Source organism: Chiloscyllium plagiosum, unplaced genomic scaffold, assembly GCF_037043375.1.
Source record: "Chiloscyllium plagiosum isolate Xiang-an unplaced genomic scaffold, Cpla_swu_hap1 HiC_scaffold_14, whole genome shotgun sequence".
In the NCBI taxonomy this organism is placed as follows: Eukaryota; Metazoa; Chordata; class Chondrichthyes; order Orectolobiformes; family Hemiscylliidae; genus Chiloscyllium; species Chiloscyllium plagiosum.
In genome coordinates, this window is record NW_028270152.1 from 3,211,060 (window position 1) to 3,235,459 (window position 24,400).

The window sequence follows — 24,400 nt, forward strand, 5'->3', positions numbered from 1 at the left end:
CTCTGTAACACACACTGGGACTGCCGTCCTCTGTAACACACACTGGGACTGCCGTCCTCTGTAACACACACAGGGGCTGCCGTCCTCTGTAACACACACAGGGACTGCCGTCCTCTGTAACACACACAGGGACTGCCGTCCTCTGTAACACACACAGGGACTGCCGTCCTCTGTAACACACACAGGGGCTGCTGTCCTCTGTAACACACACAGGGGCTGCCGTCCTCTGTAACACACACAGGGACTGCCGTTCTCTGTAACACACACAGGGGCTGCCGTCCTCTGTAACACACACAGGGACTGCCGTCCTCTGTAACACACACAGGGACTGCCGTCCTCTGTAACACACACAGGGACTGCTGTCCTCTATAATATACACAGGGACTGCCACCCTCTATAATATACACAGGTCCTGCTATACTCTATAATATACACAGGGACAGCTGTTCATTATAATATGTATAGGGACTACTATTCACGATAATATACACAGGGACTGCTGTTGCACCGTAATATACACAGGGACTGCCAATCTATATAATATACACTGGGACTGCCGTTCTCTATAATATACACTGGGACTGAAGATCTCTATAGTATACACACTGAATTCTGCTCTCTACAATATACACAGGGTCCGCTATCCTTTATAATATACCTGGGCTGCTATTCTCTATAATATACAAATGGTCTGCTATTCTTCACAATATACCCAGACTCTGCTACCCTCTATAATATACCCGGGCTGCTTTTCTCTCTAATATACACAGGGACTATCGCTCTCTATAATACACCCAGGGTCTGCTAACCTTTATAATATACCAGAGGCTGCTATTCTCGATAATATAAACAGGGACTGCTGTTCTCTATAATATGTACAGGGACAGCTGTTCTCTATAATATGTACAGGGATAGCTGTTCTCTATAATATACACAGGGACTACTGTTCTCTATAATATACACAGGTAAAGAGTTGGATGGAGCTCTTAAGGATAGTGGAATCAAGGGTTATGGGGATAAGGCAGGAACAGGATACTGATTGAGGATGATTAGCCATGATCATAATGAATGGTGGTGCTGTCTCGAAGGGCAGAACGGCCTACTCCTGCACCTATTGTCTAATGTCTATTGTCTATTGACTGCTATTCTATATAACATACGCAGGGACTGTCGTTCTCTATAATATACACAGGGACTGCTGTTCTCTATAATATACACAGGGACTGCTGTTTTCTATAATGTACACAGGGACTGCAGTTCTTTTTAACATACTTAAGGACTGATATTCTCTATAATACACACAGAGACTGCTATTCTCTATAGCATACTCAGGGACTGCTGTTCTTTATAATGTACACAGGGACTGCCGTTCTCTATAATGTATACAGGGACTGGTATCCTTTATAATATACCCAGGCTGCTATTCTCTATCATATACACAGGGACTGCTGTTCTCTATTATATACACAGGGTTTGCTAACCTCCATAATATACCAGGGGCTGCTATTCTCTATAATATACAGAGGGGCTGCTATTCATCACAATATACACAGGGTCTGCTCTCCTCTATAATATACTCTGGCTGCTGTTCTCTATAATACACACAGGGACTGCTGTTCTCCATAATGTACACAGGGACTTCTATTTTCTCCAATATAAACAAGCTTTGCTATTGCCTTTTGCATTACTGTTTTCAGTTCTGATCTCTATGCTATCGGAAAGATGTTACCAAACTTGAAAGGGTTGGGAAAGGATTTTCAAGGATGTTGCCAGGGCTGGTGGGTTTGATCTAAAGGTAGAGGCTAAATCGGCTGGGGCTATTTTCCCTGGAGCATCGGAGGCTGAGGGGTGACATTATAGAGGTTTATAAGGGGTGAAGGGCATGAATAGGGTGAATAGCCAAGGTCTTTTTCCCAGGGGAGGAGAGTCCAAAACTAGAGAGCATTGGTTTTGGGTGAGAGGGGATAGGGACCTGGAGGGCATCGTTTTCACGTAGCGTGTGGTGCGTGTATGGGACAAGTTCCCAAAGGAGGTGGTGGAGGCTGGTACAATTACAACATTTAAAAGGCATCTGCATGCGTATATGAATAGGAAGGATTTAGGGGGACATGGGCCAAATGCTGGTGACTGAGACTCAATTAATAAGGGATATCTGGTCAGCATGGAGAAGTTGGATGGAAGGGTCTGTTTCGGTGCTATACATACTGTACGACTAATATTCAAAGGGGCTGCTACTCTCTAAAATATACACAGGGCCTGCCATATTCACAGGAAGTGCTATTTTCTATAATATATGCAGCGACTAATATTCTCTATAATATAGACAGGCCCTTCTATTCTCAGTAACTACCCTGCTGTTCTCTAATATACACAGGACTGCTGTTTTCTATGGCACACCCAAGGTCGGCTGTTTTCTACTGTATTTAAGAAAGGTGGTGAGGAAAAGCCAGGGGCCTATAAACCAGTGAGCATGACATCAGTCATGGGCAAGTTGGTGGAGGGAATCTGAGGGACAGGATTTACATTCATTTGGAAAGACAAGGACTGACTAAGGATAGTCAACATCGCTTTGGGTGTGGGAAATCTAACTCACTTCATTGAGCTTTTTGAAGAAGCAACGAACAGAATTGATAAGGGCAGAGTGGTGGACATGATCTATATGGATTTCAATAAGGTGTTCAACAAGGTTCCCCATGGGAGACTGGTTAGCAAGATTAGATCTCGTGGAATATAGGGAGAACTAGCCATTTGGATACAGAACTGGCTCTAAGGTAGAAGACAGAGGGTGGTGGTGGAGGGTTGTTTTTCAGACTGGAGGCCTGTGACCAGTGGAGTGCCACAAGGATCGGTGCTGGGTCCACTGCTTTTCATCATTTACATAAGCATAAGAGGTACAGTTGTAAATTTGCAGATGACACCAAAATTGGAGGTACAGTGGAAAGCGAAGAAGGTTACCACAGAGTACAATGGAATCTTGATCAGATGAATCAATGGGGGGGAGGAGTGGCAGATGGAGTTTAATTTAGATAAATGTGAGGTGTTGCATTTTGAAAAGGCAAAACAGGGCAGGACTTATACACTTAATGGTAAGGTCCTGGGGAGTGTTGCGAAACAAAGAGATCTTGGAGTGCAGATTCATAGCTCCTTGAAAGTGGAGTCGCAGGTAGATAGGATAGTGAAGAAGGCATTTGGTATGCTTTCCTTTATTGGTCAGAGTATTGAGTACAGGAGTTGGGAGGTCATGTTACAGCTGTACAGGACATTGGTTAGGCCACTGTTGAAATATTGCATGCAATTCTGGTCTCCTTCCTATCTGAAGGATGTGAAACTTGAAAGGGTTCAGAAAAGATTCACAAGGATGTTGCTAGGGTTGGAGGGTTTGAGCTATAGGGAGAGGTTAAATAGACTGGGACTGTTTTCCCTGGAGTGTTGGAGGCTGAGGGGTGACCTTATAGAGGTTTATAAAATCATGAGGGGCATGGATAGGGTAAATAGGCAAAGTGTTTTCCCTGGGGTCAGGGAGTCCAGAACCAGAGGATATAGGTTTAGGGTGAGAGGGGAAAGATATAAAAGAGACCTAAGGGGCAACGTTTGTACACAGAAAGTGGTACATGTATCAAATGAGCTGCCAGAGGAAGTGCACGCTGGTGCAATTACAACATTTAAAAGGCATCTGGAATGGTATGGAGGGTTTGGAGGGATATGGGCTGGATGCTGGCATGTGGGACGAGATCAGGTGAGGATATTTGGTTGCATGGACGAGTTGGACTGAAGGGTCTGTTTCTGTTTAAATGAACTTTAGGCCCACAATATAATTGTCATTGAAATAACTCCACAGAAACAGGTACCCCGTCATTTATTCACACATGGAGAGTCCCTGACACTGATCCAGCTCCCTCAGAGCCAGCTCTCAGAGAGAACAGAACCTCAGACACTCCTGTTTATACTTTCCCCTTGTAACCCCCACACTATCACCTAACAGTGGTAGTGCTAATACTATGTTTACATATATATATCTTTGGAGATTCTAGACCACCTGGGTCTTTAAAATATTTTTCCCGCACTACCGCTGTTTAAATGTAAAGTATTTAAATGAACATTTCCATCACTGCATGATCTACCTGCAATGTTTCTGGCTCTGACAATTATTTTATAAGATAATGAAGTAATGTTAAAACTGAATTAAGTTCTATCCAATCTGTTGATTCTACAGAGGGGAACGAGTCCAGCACAAGCCCCTCAAGCTTGTTCCACCATTCAATTTGATCATTGCTGATCTGTGGCCTAACTCCATATATCTGCCTTTGGCCCATATCCTTAATACTTTTGCTGAACAAAAAAGGATCCATTGGAGATTTAAAATTAACAACTGATCCAGCATCCAATACCAGTTATGGATGAGAGTTCCAAACCTCTGCCACCTTTTGTGTGTGGAAATGCTTCCTAAAATCTCTCCTGAATGGTCTGGCCCTAATTCTGAGACTATGACGAAATAAGCACGACCTAACAGTGGTAGCGCTTATTTTCACTCCTATTTATATCTGTCAGCCAGGGCTCTCTGATTGGACCAGATTAACAGCCCCAATCAGGGAACTCAGATTCTATAAGGTCCACCTGACTGCCTTTGTTACAGTCACTCCAATTGTGTCTTCTGCTTCCTGTAACTGAGAAATCTTCCCACTTTTGTTTTAAAATACTGGAGTTTATTGAGTGTTTCTACAAAAAGTTGTGTGCACAGCCCAGACCATCACACAAGCCAATCTTCCATCCATGGACTCAATCTACGCTTCTCGTTGCCATGGAAATGCGGCCAACATCATCAAAGGCCCTTCCCACCCCGGTTGTAATCTATTCCAATCTCGTCTATCCGGAAGTTTAAACATATACACCAACAGGTTCAAGAACAGCTTCCCCCTCGCTGTTATTCGACTGATGAATGGTCCTCTCTAACTTCAAATAATCTTGATCTTATTTTAGATTAGATTAGATTAGATTAGATTACTTACAGTGTGGAAACAGGCCCTTCGGCCCAACAAGTCCACACCGACCCGCCGAAGCGCAACCCACCCATACCCCTACATTTACCCCTTTAACCTAACACTATGGGCAATTTAGCATGGCCAATTCACCTGACCCGCACATCTTTTGGACTGTGGGAGGAAACCGGAGCACCCGGAGGAAACCCACGCAGACACGGGGAGAGTGTGCAAACTCCACACAGTCAGTCGCCTGAGTCGGGAATTGAACCCGGGTCTCTGGCGCTGTGAGGCAGCAGTGCTAACCACTGTGCCACCGTGCCGCCCACAATCATGTGCACCTCCTTTGCAGCCTGAACCTTGTATACCAAGTTCTTTCTAAACACCCTGTGATCTAGATGTCCTTGTACGTTACGATCTACCTGTACTGCATGTAGACCAAAACTTAGGTACATGTGAAATAATAAATCACATCAAATCAAATCTCTCACTCTCCATGAGGCGGGCGGACTGACAGGATGAGACATTCCTAGTCAGCACACTATATGTGTTACTCTGAGTTGGATATTCACAAAACAATCAGTTCCTAGAACATTCCAAATAATCTAACAAATCCGAAGTTCCCTATTATCAGGGCCCTGTTAGTCTCTTGTCAAAGTTTACAGATTTTTGCTGAAGATTTATATATTTTTCATTCTCTGAACACATGTCTGTTTAAACCTCTAATAGCTTAAGGTCTGTTAACTGTGCCTTGAACAATGTTGTGATGTGACGCGATATGACAGGTCCCAGTAAGAGACTCTGCTTTATAGACAATGGAATACTCTGTTGAGCTTCTGGGAGTCGGTCAGACACGGCCCTCGGGAATCTGAGGAAAATTCCATCCTTTTGTGGCCTGATAAAAGGATTTTATGAAATTTCCTTTCATTATTAACTAGCAGCTGGTTATCAATAAACAATCATGAACTTGAGTAAAATTGGTGTGGATGAAACAGAGCGATGAACAGTCAAGTCTATGGCAGGCAGCTCATGAAGATTACACTAACCCATCTGCTGATCTTGTTCTCGAATAGGGGCAGATAGACATGACCTTATCTGATGTAAAGTTTATTTTCAATATTAACTGAAATGAATGGAACCAAGGGATAAATGTCTCAAATTTCCTGATAATCGCACTGCTGAAAAGGAGACCATTTTGTTGCCATGCCTCTCCATTTCCTCAAACGCTGCACATTTCTCTTGTCAAGTTTTTGCAAGTTAATAATCAATTTGCTCTCACTTCCAGTACTGTGTAATTCTGTGGATGAACTATCTCCTTTCCCTCCCTATGGTGGCTAAAGCTTCAGTAAGCACACTCCTAACTCCCCCACACACCCAACAACTCTCACTGTCGTTCCACCTTTTAAAACATCCTGTGTTTTATATATATTCCCTACTCCTTGGCAAAGGCACATCCTTCCTGTCTAAGGAGTCACAGACCCCCCTCTGTAAATAACAGTTGCTGCAACACTCACGCCCCACACTGCCCTAATAGCTGAGTTTACCAGGGCACCAACCTTTCTGTATGACGTAATGCCACTCTGTAAGGTTGACCATGAGGTAGGAGATTGCCACAGCGTTGACTGATGGGTAAACCCACAGTGTGAATACTGATTATTGACTCCCAATCTTCTGCTGACTGAGGAGAAGGGAAACAAGAGGGAACTGTTAGCACCAAACAATTAACCAGCAGCTGCCTGCCACAGCACCCAAAATACATCAGCTGGATCATCATCTTTCACTCTGTCATCGTGCTTTGGGAACTTTGGAAGTGTGTCGAGTGGGAAAGCTTTCCCTAGAATCTCAGCTGTACCACTCCTGAAACTGTGACAGCTAAAACAGACAGAAAGAAAGACAGAGGGGGATAGAGTTAGAGCGAGGAGTGGGGGGGTGGGGGGGAAGTGTCTCTGGGTGGATGGAGGGTGGAAGGGGAACAGTAGGGAGACAGACACAGAGAGGAGAGGAAGACAGCACGAAGAGAAACAGTGGAGAAATGGAAAGGGAGACTGACAAAGGCTATAGAGAGTTAGAGAGAGACTGAGGAAGGCAGGGAAATAGAGACTGATGGAGAGAAAGTCAAAGACAGAGACAGGGGAGATAGAGAGAGAGAGAAAAAAACAAATCAGGAGTTCCGGGTATTCAGCTTTCCTGTATTAGGTGCAGCTTTCCTGTATTATAGAACATAGAACATAGAACATAGAACATAGAACAATACAGCACAGAACAGGCCCTTCGGCCCACGATGTTGTGCCGAACTTCTAACCTAGATTAAGTACCCATCCATGTACCTATCCAAATGCCGCTTAAAGGTCGCCAATGATTCCGACTCTACCACTCCCACGGGCAGCGAATTCCATGCCCCCACCACTCTCTGGGTAAAGAACCCACCCCTGACATCTCCCCTATACCTTCCACCCTGCAGCTTTCCTGTATTAGGTGCAGCTTTCCTGTATTAGAGAAGATCATTACCCAGTGATGCAACCCTGGAACACCAGCAATTTACAAGTTGGCACCCCAGGGGTAAACAAGGTTCATACAGAGGTCATTCCTGTGCTGTGTGAGAACAAGAGAATTAACACACGATCGTGCCCAGGAAATAGCTATATGTGCAAAAGCATGCAGTTGTGGGGTCTGTAGGGCACAGGAAGATGGTTACAGCAGTGTGTGTCAGAACAACCCATCTGGGTCACCAATGTCCTTCAGGGAAAACTGCCATCTTTATGTGGTCTGGCCTACATGTGACTCCAGACCCACAGCAATGTGGTTGACTCTTAACTGCCCTCTGGGCAATTAGGGATGGGAAATAAATGCTGCCCCAGCCAGTGATGCCCTCATTGTGTGAATGAATAAACAAACATTATCATCGACAGCTCTCACTCTGGCTGCTGTTACTGAATGGGATGTTTGTCCCTGGTCACAGCAGCCATGCATGGGTTTTCGGGAAGATGGAATTTTATTTCCTGTTTGTACAATTTGAGAATTAAACAGATTCTCAGTTTCACACCCAGGAAAAGATCCAGCCATCAAAACAGGCTCCTCGCCATCGACGTGCAGCCCCACGGTTTCCTCACGGTTGCTATCAGGCTCATACCTCAGGCTCGTAGCGCACCATCACATTGTAATCCATGGCGTACGGGATGTTACTGACATGAAACAGCAACCCTGCTCCGTCCCGGACCCGTGCGAAACCCGGACCACTCCAGGTGATCATCTGGTCGTGCGGCCGTTTCCGGTTAACAATTTCCACATACACCTGCAATCGACAAGAAACCAAAATTACTCAGCAAACTCTGCGGGGATGAGCTAGAGGGCATCGAAAGGACTTATTTCCCTGAGCAAAGAGGTCAGCAGAGATGAGAAGTCATTTGAAGACAGAATAGAGAAGAGTTGGGGAGAAATTGTTTCACTTGGAGATTGGTGGATAGGACATGGCAGAGGCAGAAATACTCATCACATTGAAAGACACTTGGAAGCACAAAGGAATTGGGGTGTCCAAGTTCACAATTCTCTTAAGGTTAACGTGGAGGTACAGCTGGCAGTTAGGAAGGTAAATGCAATGTTAGCATTCATTTCAAGATGGCTACAATAGAAAAGTGGGGATGTACTGCTGAGGCAGTATAAGGTTCTGGTCAAACTGCATTTGGAACAGAGGCGGAAGTGGGTACTGCAGATACTGGAGATTAGAGTCAAAATTGGAGTGATATTGGAAAAACACAGCAGGTCAGGCAGCATCCGAGGAGCAGGAAAATCGGCGTTTCGGGCAAAAGCTAGTCAATTTTCCTACTCTTCGGATGCTGCCTGACCTGCTGTACTTTTTCAGCACCTCTCCAATCTTGACTTCATTTAGAACATTGGGAGCAGTTTTGGGTTCTGTACCTAAGGAAGGACGTGCTGGCTTTGGTGGGGGGGCAGAGGAAGTTTTCAAGAATGATCCAGGAGATGAAGGGCTTGTCATATGAGGAACAGTTGAAGACTCAGGGTCTGTACTTGATGGAGTTTAGAAGGATGGGGGAGATCAGTTTGAAACTTACAGAATCCTGAGAGGCCTGGGTACAGTAGGCGTGGAGAAAATGTTACCATGAGGAGGAGAGACCAGGGCCTGAGGGCACAGCCTCAGGGTGAAGGGATGACCCTTTAGAACTGAGATGAGAAGGAGTTTCTTCAGCCAGAGGATGGGGAAACTGTGGGACTCATTACCGCAGAGCGCTGTGGAGGGCAAGATAGAGACAGAGATAGACAGGTTCTTAATTAGGAATAGGATCAAGGGTACTAGGGAGAAGGCAGGAGAATGAGGTTGTAAAACCTATCAGCCATGCGTGAATAGTGGAGTTGCCTTGATGGGCTGAATGGCCTAATTCAGTTCCTTATATCTTATAGTCTCATAGATATTTGTTGGGATGCTGTAGCCCAGAGAGCTATAAACAAGAGCAGAGGCTGGAGTATTGACCGGAAGAGACACAAAAGGCCAAATACCCTCTTTTGTTGTACATCTTCCATTTTCCCAACCTGGTAACACCGGAGGGAATGGTCCCTTGTCCAGCTATATACTTTTCCCTGATCATAATACAGCCTGGAATCACTTCCAGCTCTCATCCCACTGTCTCACTTTACCAAGACAACACCAATGGCAAGCAAATTACAGTTACTCCAAACTCAAGGTCAAAAAATAAAATTCAAGGGAGCTCTGACCTTGTTTTCAGCTGTGTTTTACAATTCTTTCATGTCCTTGCTTAAAACAGACAGCATCCCTGAAATGCAGGAGCTTCAAATTCACTCAATGCCTCCAACTTTTACGAAGTGACGTATGAAATATATTCAGACACACATATATTGGAAAAACACATATATTGGCCTCAAATTTCCAAATGTCAGCATTCCAAACTACTTCCCATCTGAATCCAAAATCCACTCTGAAGCTCTTCAGTCAGAAATGTGGTCTCATCAATCAAATTAAATTGAAACAAGGGTGCATTGAGTTTAGGATTGTAGGCCATATTACAGCTGTACAGGACATTGGTTCGTCCGCTCTTGGAATACTGATTAGATTACATTCCCTACAGTGTGGAAACAGGCCCTTCGGCCCAACAAGACCATCCAAAGAGCAACCCATCCTGTCCCATTCCCCTGACTAATGCACCTAATACTACGGGCAATTGAGCATGGCCAATTCACCTGACCTGCACATCTTTGGACTGTGGGAGGAAACCGGAGCACCCAGAGGAAACCCACGCAGACACGGGGAGAATGTGCAAACTCCACACAGACAGTTGCCAGAGGTGGGAATTGAATCTGGGTCCCTAGTGCTATGAGGCAGCAGTGCTAACCACTAAGCCACCGTGCCACCCCACTGTGTGCAATTCTCGTCTGCCTCCTGTAGGAAGGATGTTGAGAAACTTGAAAGGGTTCAGAAAAGATTTATAAGAATATTGCCAGGGTTGGAGGATTTGAGCTATAGGGAGAAGCTGAACAGGCTGGGGCTGATTTCCCTGGAACATTGGGACTTGAGGGGTGACCTTATCGAGGTCTATAAAATCATGAGGGGCATTGATAGGGTGAATAGACAAGGTCTTTCCCCCAGTGTGGGGGAGTCCAGAACTAGAGGGCATAGGTTTAGGGGAAAGATATAAAAGGGACTTAAGGGGCAACTTTTTCACACAGAGGGTGGTACATGTATAGAACATAGAACATAGAACATAGAAGAATACAGCGCAGTACAGGCCCTTGGGCCCTCGATGTTGCGCCGATCCAAGCCCACCTAAACTACACTAACCCACTATCCTCCATATACCTATCCAATGCCCTCTTAAATGCCCATAAAGAGGGAGAGTCCACCACTGTTACTGGCAGGGCATTCCATGAACTAACGACTCGCTGAGTGAAGAACCTACCCCTAACATCAGTCCTATATCTACCCCCCCTTAATTTAAAGCTATGCCCCCTTGTAATACCCGACTCAATACGCGGGAAAAGGTTCATACTGTCGACCCTATCTAACCCCCTAATCATCTTGTACACCTCAATCAAGTCACCCCTAAACCTTCTTATGGAATGAGCTACCAGAGAAAGTGGTGGAGGCTGATACAATTACAGCATTTAAAAGGCATCTGGATGGTATATGAATAGGAAAAGGTTTAGAGGGATATTGGCCAAGTTTTGGCAAATGGGACTAGATTAATGAAGGATATCTGGCTGGCATGGGTCTGTTTCCATGCTGTACGTCTCTATGACTCTATGGGTCTAAGTCAACTCTTTCCACCTTCTGAATTTGTACTCTTGTTCCTTTTTTAGCCTAATTCTTCAAACTCAATGTTTTTGCAGAGCTTTTTGTGTTGTCTGTATGAATGTGTGTGCTTGGGATTAAGGGGATATAGTTAAATTCTGATAAGTAGCTTAGCTGTTATTCATGTCCCAACCACGAACAAACAGAATTAGCAACACAACCGGAAATGTCAGCACCATCCCCGGCAGATCCAGAGACATAAACAGCAAGTGGGACAGAACACCAGCGCCTCACCAGAGGAGCACTGACAGTGTTACCTGGAATGGTGGCAAAACATCAGCAAACAACGTACCAGCTCAGCGAGCAAGTCAGCAACCTCATTCACAACCTGAGTTACAAACCCTCCCAAATACTCCATTATTCATCTTTCCCATTTGTTTAAAGAATAAGTCTAGCTCATAATAAAATAAATAATTTTGAGTTCACTGAAGAACTCTGTTGGCCATTTCTGTTTGTATTTGGATAGCAGGACAAACGAGGGGCAGAGTGACCATGTTGGTGGTACAGTAGGGCATCTACATGTTTGGGATGATATGTGGAGTGGCCTTGGCAAGTTTGGCATTTATTGTCTGTTTGTGGTTACCTTCAGGTTTTGGTGAACCACCTTCTGGAGCCAGTGATAATGAGCTGGAGAGAAACTGAATGTTTGAAATGACCAAAACAATCAGTTAAAAGTCAACCAAGTTGAGGGATAAATATTGGTCAGGGCTCCAGTGAGAACTCTCTCACTCTTTTTCAGAAATGCGTTGTGGGGTTTTTACATCTCTCATAGGGCAGAGATGGCTTCAGTTTAGATTAGATTCCCTACAGTGTGGAAACAGGCCCTTCAGCCCAACAAGTCCACACCGACCCTCTGAAGAGTAACCCATCCAGACCCATTTCCCTCTGACTAATGCACCTAACACTACGGGCATTTAGCATGGCCAATTCACCTGACCGGCACATCTTTGTCACTGTGGGAGGAAACTGGAATACCAAGAGGAAACCCACAGAGATACGGGGAGAATGTGCAAACACCACACAGACAGTCGCCCGAGGCTGGAATCGAACCCGGGTCCCTGGTGTTGTGAGGCTGCAGTGCTAACCAATGAGCTACTGTGCTGCCCCTGCTGAGGATAGCTCCTCTGGCCATGCAGCACCTCCTCCCACCCTTCCACAGTGCCACACTGCAGGGGCCAGCCTAGGATTCACGTTCAGCTCTCTGTCCAAGATGCTTAATGGTAGTCCCAACCAACCAAACCAAAAGCCTTTTGCCTCTGAACTGAGAGAAAGCATGTGTGTATTCTAGAACTGTGACAACACAGAGCTGGCCATTTTACCCATCACCTCAGTAAGGTCCTGCATACACTAGAGGTAGCATGGGAGCAGCAGGCACTGATTATCAGCAGGGGAATGCAGATGGAGTTGGCACTTTGTAGGAAGTTGTTAATAAGAAAGGTGCAGGTTAACATACTCTACACTCATTGGCTGCCTTTTATTAAAGCTCTCCACAGCCCCGTGTGCCACCCCTTTCCTGTGGATGGAGATTCCCTGGTGACACCGACCTTCCGTTGACGGATCCTTCGGTGGCGATGTCTCGAGGCCCAGACACGGGACGCCTGGCGATGTTGCCTCCTCCGCCTGACAATCTCCTGGATGTTGAGCCCATGCTGGAGGGTGAAATCTATGCAGTTGCCGTTGACCTGATGCTTGATTGCCCCCTGAAAGAAAGCAGCATGTATTAAAGTGAGAACATGATGGACTACAGTGAGTCAGGGACCAGTCATCTCCAGATACAGCCCATAGCAATTAAATTCACTCCAGTGGGTTTGTGCCAGGACCACTCCCCAGATCCACAACCTCACATCCCTCCATGCAGCAGCAACAATTATTCACAGATTAAAACAAACGTACCCAATGTAAGGACAGGAAAGAACCCCTCTCTCCATCCAGGCAATTCTTACTGCAACTATACAAGGTGCTGGTGAGACCACATCTGAAGTACTGTGAGCAATTTCAGTCCCTTTTTTAGGAACGATATCATTTTATTGGAGGCAGCCCAGAGAAAGTTGTCTAGGATGAACCTAGTCTGGAGGGTTTGGTTTCATTGGTTAAACAGGTTGGGACTCCGCTGACTGGAGCTTAGAAGAATGAGAGGTGATCTCATTGAAACATTGAGGATTCTTAAGGGGCTTGACAGGGTCAATACTGAGAGGATGGTTCCCCTCATGGGAGGATCTGGGACCAGAGGGTACAGTCTCAGAATAAAAGGGGCACCAATTTCAGACTGAGATGGAGAGAAATTTCTTCTCTCAGAGAGTTAAGAGCCTTTGGAACTCCTTCCCACAGAGAGCTGTGGGGGCAGGGTCCGTGTGGATATTTAAGGCTGAGAGAGAGATCCTTGATCAGTCGGGGAAACAAGAGTAAGAGGAAAGGGCAGGGAAGACGTGAGGAATGGCGGATCAGCCACAATTCTACTGAATGGCAAAGTTGGCTCGAAGGGCTGAATGGCCTCTTCCTATTTCTAATGGGCTTATGGAGCCATTACAGGAATACGCGAAAAGACAACAGATTGGCATTGGATAACAGAGCTGGTACAGGCATGATGGGCCGAACGGCCTCCATTGCATTGTAATAATTGTGTGATTCACACAGTTGTAATGCCTTATGCAATCACTACCTTATGCATTTGTATGGCTCCTTTAATAAATTAAGTTGTTCGATGGTACTCCACAAAAATTCAACCAAACAGGTTTTGAGGTCACGCTACATGAGATATTAGGGCAGGGATAGAGATAGTTTTAAAAAAGCCCCCTTAAAGGAAGAGAGTGGGAGAAGTTTAGGGAGAAGGTTATGCCTGAGTGTGTGGTGCTGGAAAAGCACAGCCAGTCAGGCAGCATCCAAGGAGCAGGAGAGTCGTGTTTCAGACATAAGCCCTTCATCAGGAACGAGGCTTGTGGGCCAGGGGGGATGGTGGAGCTGAGAGATAAATGTAGGGGGTGGGATGGGGGGCAGGTAGCTGGGAATGTGATCGGTAGATGATGGTAGTGGGGGGGGGGAAGTGATAAATCGGAGAGGGGGGTGGAGAGGATAGACGGGAAAGGTGATGGGCAGGTCAGAAGGGTGGTGCTGACTTGGAGGCTTGGGACTGGGATAATGTGGGGAGAGGGGAAATGAGGAAACTGGTGAAATCCACGTTAATCCCGTGTGGTTCAGCCTCCTCCCCAGCCCACAAGCCTCATTCCTGATGAAGGGCTTATGCCCCGAAACATCGATTCTCCTGCTCCTTGGAGGCTGCCTGACCTGCTGTGCTTTTCCAGCACCACATTCCCGACTCTGATCTCCAACATCTGCAGTCCTCACTTTCTCCTGCAAGCCTGGCCACCACAGATCGAATGACGGAAATTTGGATGCTCACAAGGTCAGACTGTGAGGAGATTAGAGGTTTGCATTAGGGCATGGACGGGGCATGGACGGGGCATGGACGGGGCATGGACGGCCCTAACCTGCAGCCATGTGTTCTCAGGGACTGACCAATTTGGGGAAAGGTTTGAGTTCAACTGTTCACAGATTGTTCCGCCTGTGGACAATGGGAACCGGTCTCGGGATTGCCTGTGGCTCGGATAAACATTAACAGGTCCCTCCCTCTTCCAGCCTCTTCCAGGGAATAACCTGGCCAACTTTCAGACCGAGCACATTGGTGACCATAGTAACATCCAGGTCCTGAAACCTGGGGAAAGCAGCCACTCAAACAGTAAACCTAGCTCATTGCCGGTCTAACGTAGTGCTGCTCCTAATCTAAACCAGTTCAGTTCCTATTGTAACTGAGTTAATTTCCCGATCTTACCGAGTTTAGTTCCTGATCTAAACTGGTTCAGTGACTTTGTACAGATAAAAAGCCACAAACATCAGTCTCAGTCGAATGGCACTCTGAATTATATCAGATTTTAATGCCCTCTGTGTTCTCTCCTTCCTTTACCCTTGGCATTGTTCCGGAGATTAATAATTAATTTCTGAAGACAACAGGACAGATCTAGAGACTGGCAGAGAGTCAGACAGGAGAACTAGCCCACACACGCTTGCTTTCTTGGCAGAGGGAGAGTGAAAATATCCCACGTTCCAGCAGTAAACTGAAGGGTGAAATAGGAGCCTTTTTGAAGCAAAGAATTGTTGGTCTGTGAGAGCACATTACCCGTTGGGTGGTAGAAGCAGATTAAACAGGATTTTCAAAGGGAAGTGGATGAACAGAGAGATCTCGGTGTCCATGTACAGAGATTCCTGAAAGTTGCCATCTAGGTTGATAGGGCTGTTACGAAGGCGTACGGTGTGTTAGCTTTTATTGGTAGAGAGCGTGAGTTTTGGAGCCACAAGGTCATGTTGCAGCTGTACAAAACTCTGGTGCGGCCACACTTGGAGTATTGCGTACAGTTCTGGCCACCGCATTAGAACATAGAACATAGAACTTAGAACAATACAGCACAGAACAGGCCCTTCGGCCCACGATGTTGTGCCGAACATTTGTCCTAGCTTAAGTACCTATCCATGTACCTATCCAATTGCCGCTTAAAGGTCACCAATGATTCTGACTCTGCCACTCCCACAGGCAGCACATTCCATGCCCCCACCACTCTCTGGGTAAAGAACCTACCCCTGACAGCCCCTCTATACCTTCCACCCTTCACCTTAAATTTATGTCCCCTCGGACATTATAGGAAGGATGTGGAAGCTTTGGAAAGGGTTCAGTGGAGATTTACTAGGATGTTGCCTGGTCTGGAGGGACGGTCTTATGAGTGACTTGAAGCTGTTTTCGTTAGAGGGAAGAAGTTTAGGGGTGACTTAATTGAGCTGGAAATGTGTTGCTGGAAAAGCGCAGCAGGTCAGGCAGCATCCAGGGAACAAGAGAATCGACGTTTCGGGCATAAGCCCTTCTTCAGGAATCATTGACTTAATTGAGACATACAAGACGATCAGAGAATTAGATGGGGTGGACAGTGAGAGCCTTTTTCCTCAGAAGGCTAGCACAAGGGACATAGCTTTAAATTGAGGGGTGATAGATGTAGGACAGATGTCAGAGGTAGTTTCTTTACTCAGAGAGTAGTAGGGGTGTGGAACGCACTGTCTGCAACAGTAGTAGACTCGTCAATATTAAGGGCATTTAAATGGTCATTGGATAAACATACGGATGAAAATGGAATATTGTAGGTTAGATGGGCTTCAGATTGGTTCCGCAGGTCATCACAACATCGAGGGCTGCGGGGCCTGTACTGTGCTGGAACGTTCTGTGTACTAATTGGAAAAGAGTCATTTTCAGGATTGTGGGGAAAGTGACATTAATTGGGCAACTCTTCCTAAGGCAGAATTAGAATAGGTAGGTGATTGTTTTTATTAGTGTGTTGCTGGAAAAGCACAGCAGGTCAGGCAGCAGCCAAGGAGCAGGAAAATCGACGTTTCGGGCAGGAGCCCTTCATCAGGAATCAGGATGAAGGGCTAATGCCCAAAATGAGGATTTCCTGCTCCTCGGATGCTGCCTGACCTGTTGTGCTTTTCCAGCACCACACTAATCTAGACTCTAATCTCCAGCATCTGCAGTCCTCAGGTTCGCCTAGGTGATTGTTTTTGACCAGCTCTGACGGTCCTTCCTCTGTGCGGTACACCTCTGTATGACTCCATGACTCAAGGTCAGTACAAACACAATGGGTCAAATTGCTGCCCCCATGCTCGGAGATTCTCTGATGTGGATAAATGTAACCTGGAGATTGTTAGAGACATGGCAATACAGAGAATGCATTTTAAAGTGCTCTCTAATTGGAATGGTGGCTGCTATCTTTATGATAGTATCTCTCATGAAGCCCTCACAGTATGTCTCGAGATCTCGCCAATGGGCGTCCCACCTTAGAACGGGCAGGGACTGCCTAACTGGGAGCAGACGTGTGTGAGCATGAGCTTTAAGGTTGTTGGAAGTTGAAGTGGGAGATGATGGACCCACACTGTCACTTAGAGACTAAACATCAGCCTCCCTCCATCATTGTCTCAGAATTTCAAAATACCAAGTAGCTCCTTATCACCTCCAGCTGACTAACATCTGCTCCATAGATTTTGCTGCTTGATGTCTGGCAGTTTCTGTAGGTTACAATATTGGGAAATACCACCATCGACTAGTTGGACGGATGGGCGGACGGACACATCCTCCCTCCCCCTCCCCCCCACCCCCCCAGCCAGTGGAAAGCCCCACATCAAATGGGATCATACCCATTTTCCATTTTGTGCTGCTGCCTTTCTCCTGTATTCTGATTTCCTTTGATAACTCCTCACGATCTGTGACCCGAGTCCCCTTCTTATTGACAACTTGGTCATTTATAATTAACTGCCTGATCAAGGGGGGGCCCCTGCAGCCCTCTCACTGGTTGGAAGGGGTAATAGCAGTGCGACAGTTTACACAGACACAGCCAGAGAAAATTACAACAATAGCACAGAAATAATGACAGGACACATGCATGACAGTAGTTCACAAAAATGATTTTAACTTTGAGCCGATTGAATTGATGGGAAGGTGATGGCCGAGTGGTATTATTGTTGGACTGTTAATCCAAATACCATTCTGGGGAGCGGGCTCCAAACGCTGCCATGGCATCTGGCGAAATTTAAACTCAATAAAAATCTGGAATCAGGAATCTAGTTATAACCATAAATCTACTTTCTGGATCAGTGGTGCTGGAAGAGCACAGCAGTTCAGGCAGTCCAAGGAGCAGCGAAATCGACGTTTCAGGCAAAAGCCCTTCATCAGGATTAAAGCTTTATTCCTGATGAAGGGCATTTGCCAGAAACATCGATTTCGCTGCTTGTTGGATGCTGCCTGAACTGCTGTGCTCTTCCAGCACCACTGATCCAGAATCTGGTTTCCAGCATCTGCAGTCATTGTTTTTACCATAAATCTACTGCTGACTGTTGGGAAAAAACCCATCTGGGTCACTAATGCTCTTTCGGAAAGGAATCTGCCACCCTCACCCAGTCTGGTCTACATGTGACTCCAGACCCATAGCAATGTGGTTGACTAAACCACCCTCTGGGCAATTAGAGATGGATAATAAATGCTAGTCTAGCCAGGGATGCCCTCATCCCATCAATGAATTTAAAAAAAAACAGACACTTTATTTGCTGTAAAATCAGTTGTCTGCTGGGAGCTGTGGGATAGGTCTCAGCCAAGTGAGGACATTACTGATGTAAGGTGCCACTGGATAATTTACTCAAACCTGTATCCGTGTGTATATTCCATTGCCTACTCCACGTAGATCTGCAAAGCCTCTAACACAATCACTGCTTAACCTGGCACAGTGGCCCAGAGCGGGACAGTCAGGTACACAGTGAGACAGTGAGGTAGAGTGGGACAGTGAGGTACAGAGTGAGACAGTGAGGTAGAGTGGGACAGTGAGGTACAGAGTGGGACAGAGAGGTACAGAGTGGGACAGAGAGGTACAGAGTGAGACAGTGAGGTACAGAGTGGGACAGTGAGGTACAGAGTGGGACAGTGAGGTACAGAGTGGGACAGTGAGGTACAGAGTGGGACAGTGAGGTACAGAGTGAGGTAGTGAGGTACAGAGTGAGGCAGTGAGGTACAGAGTGAGACAGTGAGGTACAGAGTGGGACAGTGAGGTACAGAGCGAGTCAGTGAGGTACTGAGTGGGACAGTGAGGTACAGAGTGGGACAGTGAGGTACAGAGTGGGACAGTGGGGTACAGAGTGGGACAGTGGGGTACAGAGTGAGACAGTGAGGTAGAGTGGGACAGTGAGGTACAGAGTGGGACAGTGAGGTAGAGTGGGACAGTGAGGTAGAGTGGGACAGTGAGGTACACAGTGAGACAGTGAGGTACACAGTGAGACAGTGAGGTACAGAGTGGGACAGTGAGGTACAGAGTGGGACAGTGAGGTAGAGTGGGACAGTGAGGTACACAGTGAGACAGTGAGGTACACAGTGAGACAGTGAGGTACAGAGTAGGACAGAGAGGTACAGAGCGGGACAGTGAGGTACACAGTGAGACAGTGGGGTACACAGTGAGACAGTGAGGTAGAGTGGGACAGTGGGGTACAGAGTGGGACAGTGAGGTAGAGTGGGACAGTGAGGTACAGAGTGGGACAGTGAGGTAGAGTGGGACAGTGAGGTACACAGTGAGACAGTGAGGTACACAGTGAGACAGTGAGGTACACAGTGAGACAGTGAGGTACAGAGTGGGACAGTGAGGTACAGAGTGGGACAGTGAGGTAGAGTGGGTCAGTGAGGTACAGAGCGGGACAGTGAGGTACAGAGTGGGACAGCGAGGTACAGAGCGGGACAGTGAGGTACAGAGCGGGTCAGTGAGGTACAGAGCGGGTCAGTGAGGGACACAGTGAGACAGTGGGGTACAGAGTGGGACAGTGAGGTACACAGTGAGACAGTGAGGTACACAGTGAGACAGTGAGGTACAGAGTGGGACAGTGAGGTACAGAGTGGGACAGTGAGGTAGAGTGGGACAGTGAGGTACAGAGCGGGTCAGTGAGGTACAGAGCGGGACAGTGAGGGACACAGTGAGACAGTGGGGTACACAGTGAGACAGTGAGGTACAGAGTGGGACAGTGAGGTACAGAGTGGGACAGTGAGGTAGAGTGGGACAGTGAGGTACAGAGCGGGTCAGTGAGGTACAGAGCGGGACAGTGAGGGACACAGTGAGACAGTGGGGTACAGAGTGGGACAGTGAGGTACTGAGTGGGACAGTGAGGAACACAGTGTGACAGTGAGGTACACAGTGGGACAGTGAGGTGCAGAGTGGGGCAGTGAGGTACAGAGCGGGTCAGTGAGGTACAGAGCAGGACAGTGGGGTACAGAGCGAGACAGTGGGGTACAGAGCGAGACAGTGGGGTACAGAGCGAGACAGTGGGGTACAGAGCAGGACAGTGAGGTACAGAGTGGGACAGTGGGGTACAGAGCGAGACAGTGGGGTACAGAGTGAGACAGTGGGGTACAGAGTGAGACAGTGGGGCACAGAGCGGGACAGTGAGGTACAGAGTGGGACAGTGGGGTACAGACCGAGACAGTGGGGTACAGAGTGGGACAGTGAGGTACAGAGTGAGACAGTGGGGTACAGAGTGGGACAGTGAGGTACAGAGTGGGACAGTGAGGTACAGAGTGGGACAGTGGGGTACAGAGCGAGACAGTGGGGTACAGAGCGAGACAGTGGGGTACAGAGTGAGACAGTGAGGTACAGAGCGAGACAGTGGGGTACAGAGTGGGACAGTGGGTTACAGAGCGAGACAGTGGGGTACAGAGTGGGACAGTGGGGTACAGAGTGAGACAGTGAGGTACAGAGTGGGACAGTGGGGTACAGAGTGGGACAGTGGGGTACAGAGTGAGACAGTGAGGTAGAGTGAGACAGTGAGGTACAGAGTGGGACAGTGAGGTACAGAGTGGGACAGTGAGGTACAGAGTGGGACAGTGAGGTAGAGTGGGACAGTGACGTACACAGTGAGACAGTGAGGTACACAGTGAGACAGTGAGGTACACAGTGAGACAGTGAGGTACAGAGTGGGACAGTGAGGTACAGAGTGGGACAGTGAGGTAGAGTGGGACAGTGAGGTACACAGTGAGACAGTGAGGTACACAGTGAGACAATGAGGTACAGAGTAGGACAGAGAGGTACAGAGCGGGACAGTGAGGTACACAGTGAGACAGTGGGGTACACAGTGAGACAGTGAGGTAGAGTGGGACAGTGGGGTACAGAGTGGGACAGTGAGGTAGAGTGGGACAGTGAGGTACAGAGTGGGACAGTGAGGTAGAGTGGGACAGTGAGGTACACAGTGAGACAGTGAGGTACACAGTGAGACAGTGAGGTACAGAGTGGGACAGTGAGGTACAGAGTGGGACAGTGAGGTAGAGTGGGTCAGTGAGGTACAGAGCGGGACAGTGAGGTACAGAGTGGGACAGTGAGGTACAGAGCGGGTCAGTGAGGTACAGAGCGGGTCAGTGAGGGACACAGTGAGACAGTGGGGTACAGAGTGGGACAGTGAGGTACACAGTGAGACAGTGAGGTACACAGTGAGACAGTGAGGTACAGAGTGGGACAGTGAGGTACAGAGTGGGACAGTGAGGTAGAGTGGGACAGTGAGGTACAGAGCGGGTCAGTGAGGTACAGAGCGGGACAGTGAGGGACACAGTGAGACAGTGGGGTACACAGTGAGACAGTGAGGTACAGAGTGGGACAGTGAGGTACAGAGTGGGACAGTGAGGTACAGAGTGGGACAGTGAGGTAGAGTGGGACAGTGAGGTACAGAGCGGGTCAGTGAGGTACAGAGCGGGACAGTGAGGGACACAGTGAGACAGTGGGGTACAGAGTGGGACAGTGGGTTACAGAGCGAGACAGTGGGGTACAGAGTGGGACAGTGGGGTACAGAGTGAGACAGTGAGGTACAGAGTGGGACAGTGGGGTACAGAGTGGGACAGTGGGGTACAGAGTGAGACAGTGAGGTACAGAGTGGGACAGTGAGGTACAGAGTGGGACAGTGAGGTAGAGTGGGACAGTGAGGTAGAGTGGGACAGTGAGGTACACAGTGAGACAGTGAGGTACACAGTGAGACAGTGAGGTACAGAGTGGGACAGTGAGGTACAGAGTGGGACAGTGAGGTAGAGTGGGACAGTGAGGTACACAGTGAGACAGTGAGGTACACAGTGAGACAATGAGGTACAGAGTAGGACAGAGAGGTACAGAGCGGGACAGTGAGGTACACAGTGAGACAGTGGGGTACACAGTGAGACAGTGAGGTAGAGTGGGACAGTGGGGTACAGAGTGGGACAGTGAGGTAGAGTGGGACAGTGAGGTACAGAGTGGGACAGTGAGGTAGAGTGGGACAGTGAGGTACACAGTGAGACAGTGAGGTACACAGTGAGACAGTGAGGTACAGAGTAGGACAGAGAGGTACAGAGCGGGACAGTGAGGTACACAGTGAGACAGTGGGGTACACAGTGAGACAGTGAGGTAGAGTGGGACAGTGAGGTAGAGTGGGACAGTGAGGTACAGAGTGGGACAGTGAGGTACAGAGTGGGACAGTGAGGTAGAGTGGGACAGTGAGGTACACAGTGAGACAGTGAGGTACACAGTGAGACAGTGAGGTACACAGTGAGACAGTGAGGTACAGAGTGGGACAGTGAGGTACACAGTGGGACAGTGAGGTACAGAGTGGGACAGTGAGGTAGAGTGGGACAGTGGGGTACAGAGTGGGACAGTGAGGTAGAGTGGGACAGTGGGGTACAGAGTGGGACAGTGAGGTAGAGTGGGACAGTGAGGTACAGAGTGGGACAGTGAGGTACAGAGCGGGACAGTGGGGTACAGAGTGGGACAGTGAGGTACAGAATGGGACAGTGAGGTACAGAGCGGGACAGTGGGGTACAGAGCGGGACAGTGAGGTACAGAGTGAGACAGTGAGGTACAGAGTGAGACAGTGAGGTACAGAGTGGGACAGTGAGGTACAGAGCGGGACAGTGAGGTACAGAGCGGGACAGTGGGGTACAGAGTGGGACAGTGAGGTACAGAGCGGGACAGTGGGGTACAGAGTGAGACAGTGGGGTACAGAGTGAGACAGTGGGGTACAGAGTGGGACAGTGAGGTACAGAGTGAGACAGTGGGGTACAGAGTGGGACAGTGAGGTACAGAGTGAGACAGTGAGGTACAGAGTGAGACAGTGAGGTACAGAGTGAGACAGTGGGGTACAGAGTGAGACAGTGAGGTACAAAGTGAGACAGTGAGGTACAGAGTGAGACAGTGAGGTACAGAGTGAGACAGTGAGGTACAGAGTGAGACAGTGAGGTACAGAGTGGGACAGTGAGGTACAGAGCGGGACAGTGAGGTACAGAGTGGGACAGTGAGGTACAGAGTGGGACAGTGAGGTACAGAGTGGGACAGTGAGGTACAGAGCGGGACAGTGGGGTACAGAGTGGGACAGTGAGGTACAGAGTGGGACAGGGAGGTACAGAGTGGGACAGGGAGGTACAGAGCGGGACAGTGGGGTACAGAGTGGGACAGTGAGGTACAGAGTGAGACAGTGGGGTACAGAGTGGGACAGTGGGGTACAGAGCGGGACAGTGGGGTACAGAGTGGGACAGTGGGGTACAGAGTGGGACAGTGAGGTACAGAGCGGGACAGTGGGGTACAGAGTGGGACAGTGAGGTACAGAGCGGGACAGTGGGGTACAGAGTGGGACAGTGAGGTACAGAGTGGGACAGGGAGGTACAGAGTGGGACAGGGAGGTACAGAGCGGGACAGTGGGGTACAGAGTGGGACAGTGAGGTACAGAGTGAGACAGTGGGGTACAGAGTGGGACAGTGGGGTACAGAGCGGGACAGTGGGGTACAGAGTGGGACAGTGGGGTACAGAGTGGGACAGTGAGGTACAGAGCGGGACAGTGGGGTACAGAGTGGGACAGTGAGGTACAGAGCGGGACAGTGGGGTACAGAGTGGGACAGTGGGGTACAGAGTGGGACAGTGGGGTACAGAGTGGGACAGTGGGGTACAGAGTGAGACAGTGAGGTACAGAGTGGGACAGTGAGGTACAGAGCGGGACAGTGGGGTACAGAGCGGGACAGTGGGGTACAGAGCGGGACAGTGGGGTACAGAGTGGGACAGTGAGGTACAGAGTGAGACAGTGAGGTACAGAGTGGGACAGTGAGGTACAGAGTGGGACAGTGAGGTACAGAGCGGGACAGTGGGGTACAGAGCGGGACAGTGGGGTACAGAGTGGGACAGTGGGGTACAGAGTGAGACAGTGAGGTACAGAGTGAGACAGTGGGGTACAGAGTGAGACAGTGGGGTACAGAGTGAGACAGTGAGGTACAGAGTGAGACAGTGGGGTACAGAGTGAGACAGTGGGGTACAGAGTGGGACAGTGAGGTACAGAGCGAGACAATGGGGTACAGAGTGGGACAGTGAGGTACAGAGTGCGACAGTGAGGTATAGAGTGAGACAGTGGGGTACAGAGTGAGACAGTGGGGTACAGAGTGGGACAGTGAGGTACAGAGTGAGACAGTGAGGTACAGAGCGGGACAGTGGGGTACAGAGTGAGACAGTGGGGTACACAGTGAGACAGTGAGGTACAGAGTGGGACAGTG

The 24,400-nt window shown here is 48.3% G+C and overlaps 1 protein-coding gene across 2 annotated transcripts in view; it reads right to left on the minus strand.

The window, feature by feature from the left end:
* The window catches only part of lamb2l (laminin, beta 2-like), a 206,593-nt gene that overhangs the window by 75,922 nt on the left and 106,271 nt on the right, over positions 1 to 24,400 (minus strand). For both annotated transcript variants that reach the window (XM_087994040.1, XM_087994039.1), the window contains exons 15-17: positions 12,840 to 12,995; positions 8,107 to 8,268; positions 6,533 to 6,654 (exon numbers count right to left, since the gene is read on the minus strand). In XM_087994040.1, coding sequence (XP_087850166.1) covers positions 6,533 to 6,654; positions 8,107 to 8,268; positions 12,840 to 12,995 — 440 coding nt within the window. The remainder of the gene's footprint in view (positions 1 to 6,532; positions 6,655 to 8,106; positions 8,269 to 12,839; positions 12,996 to 24,400) is intronic.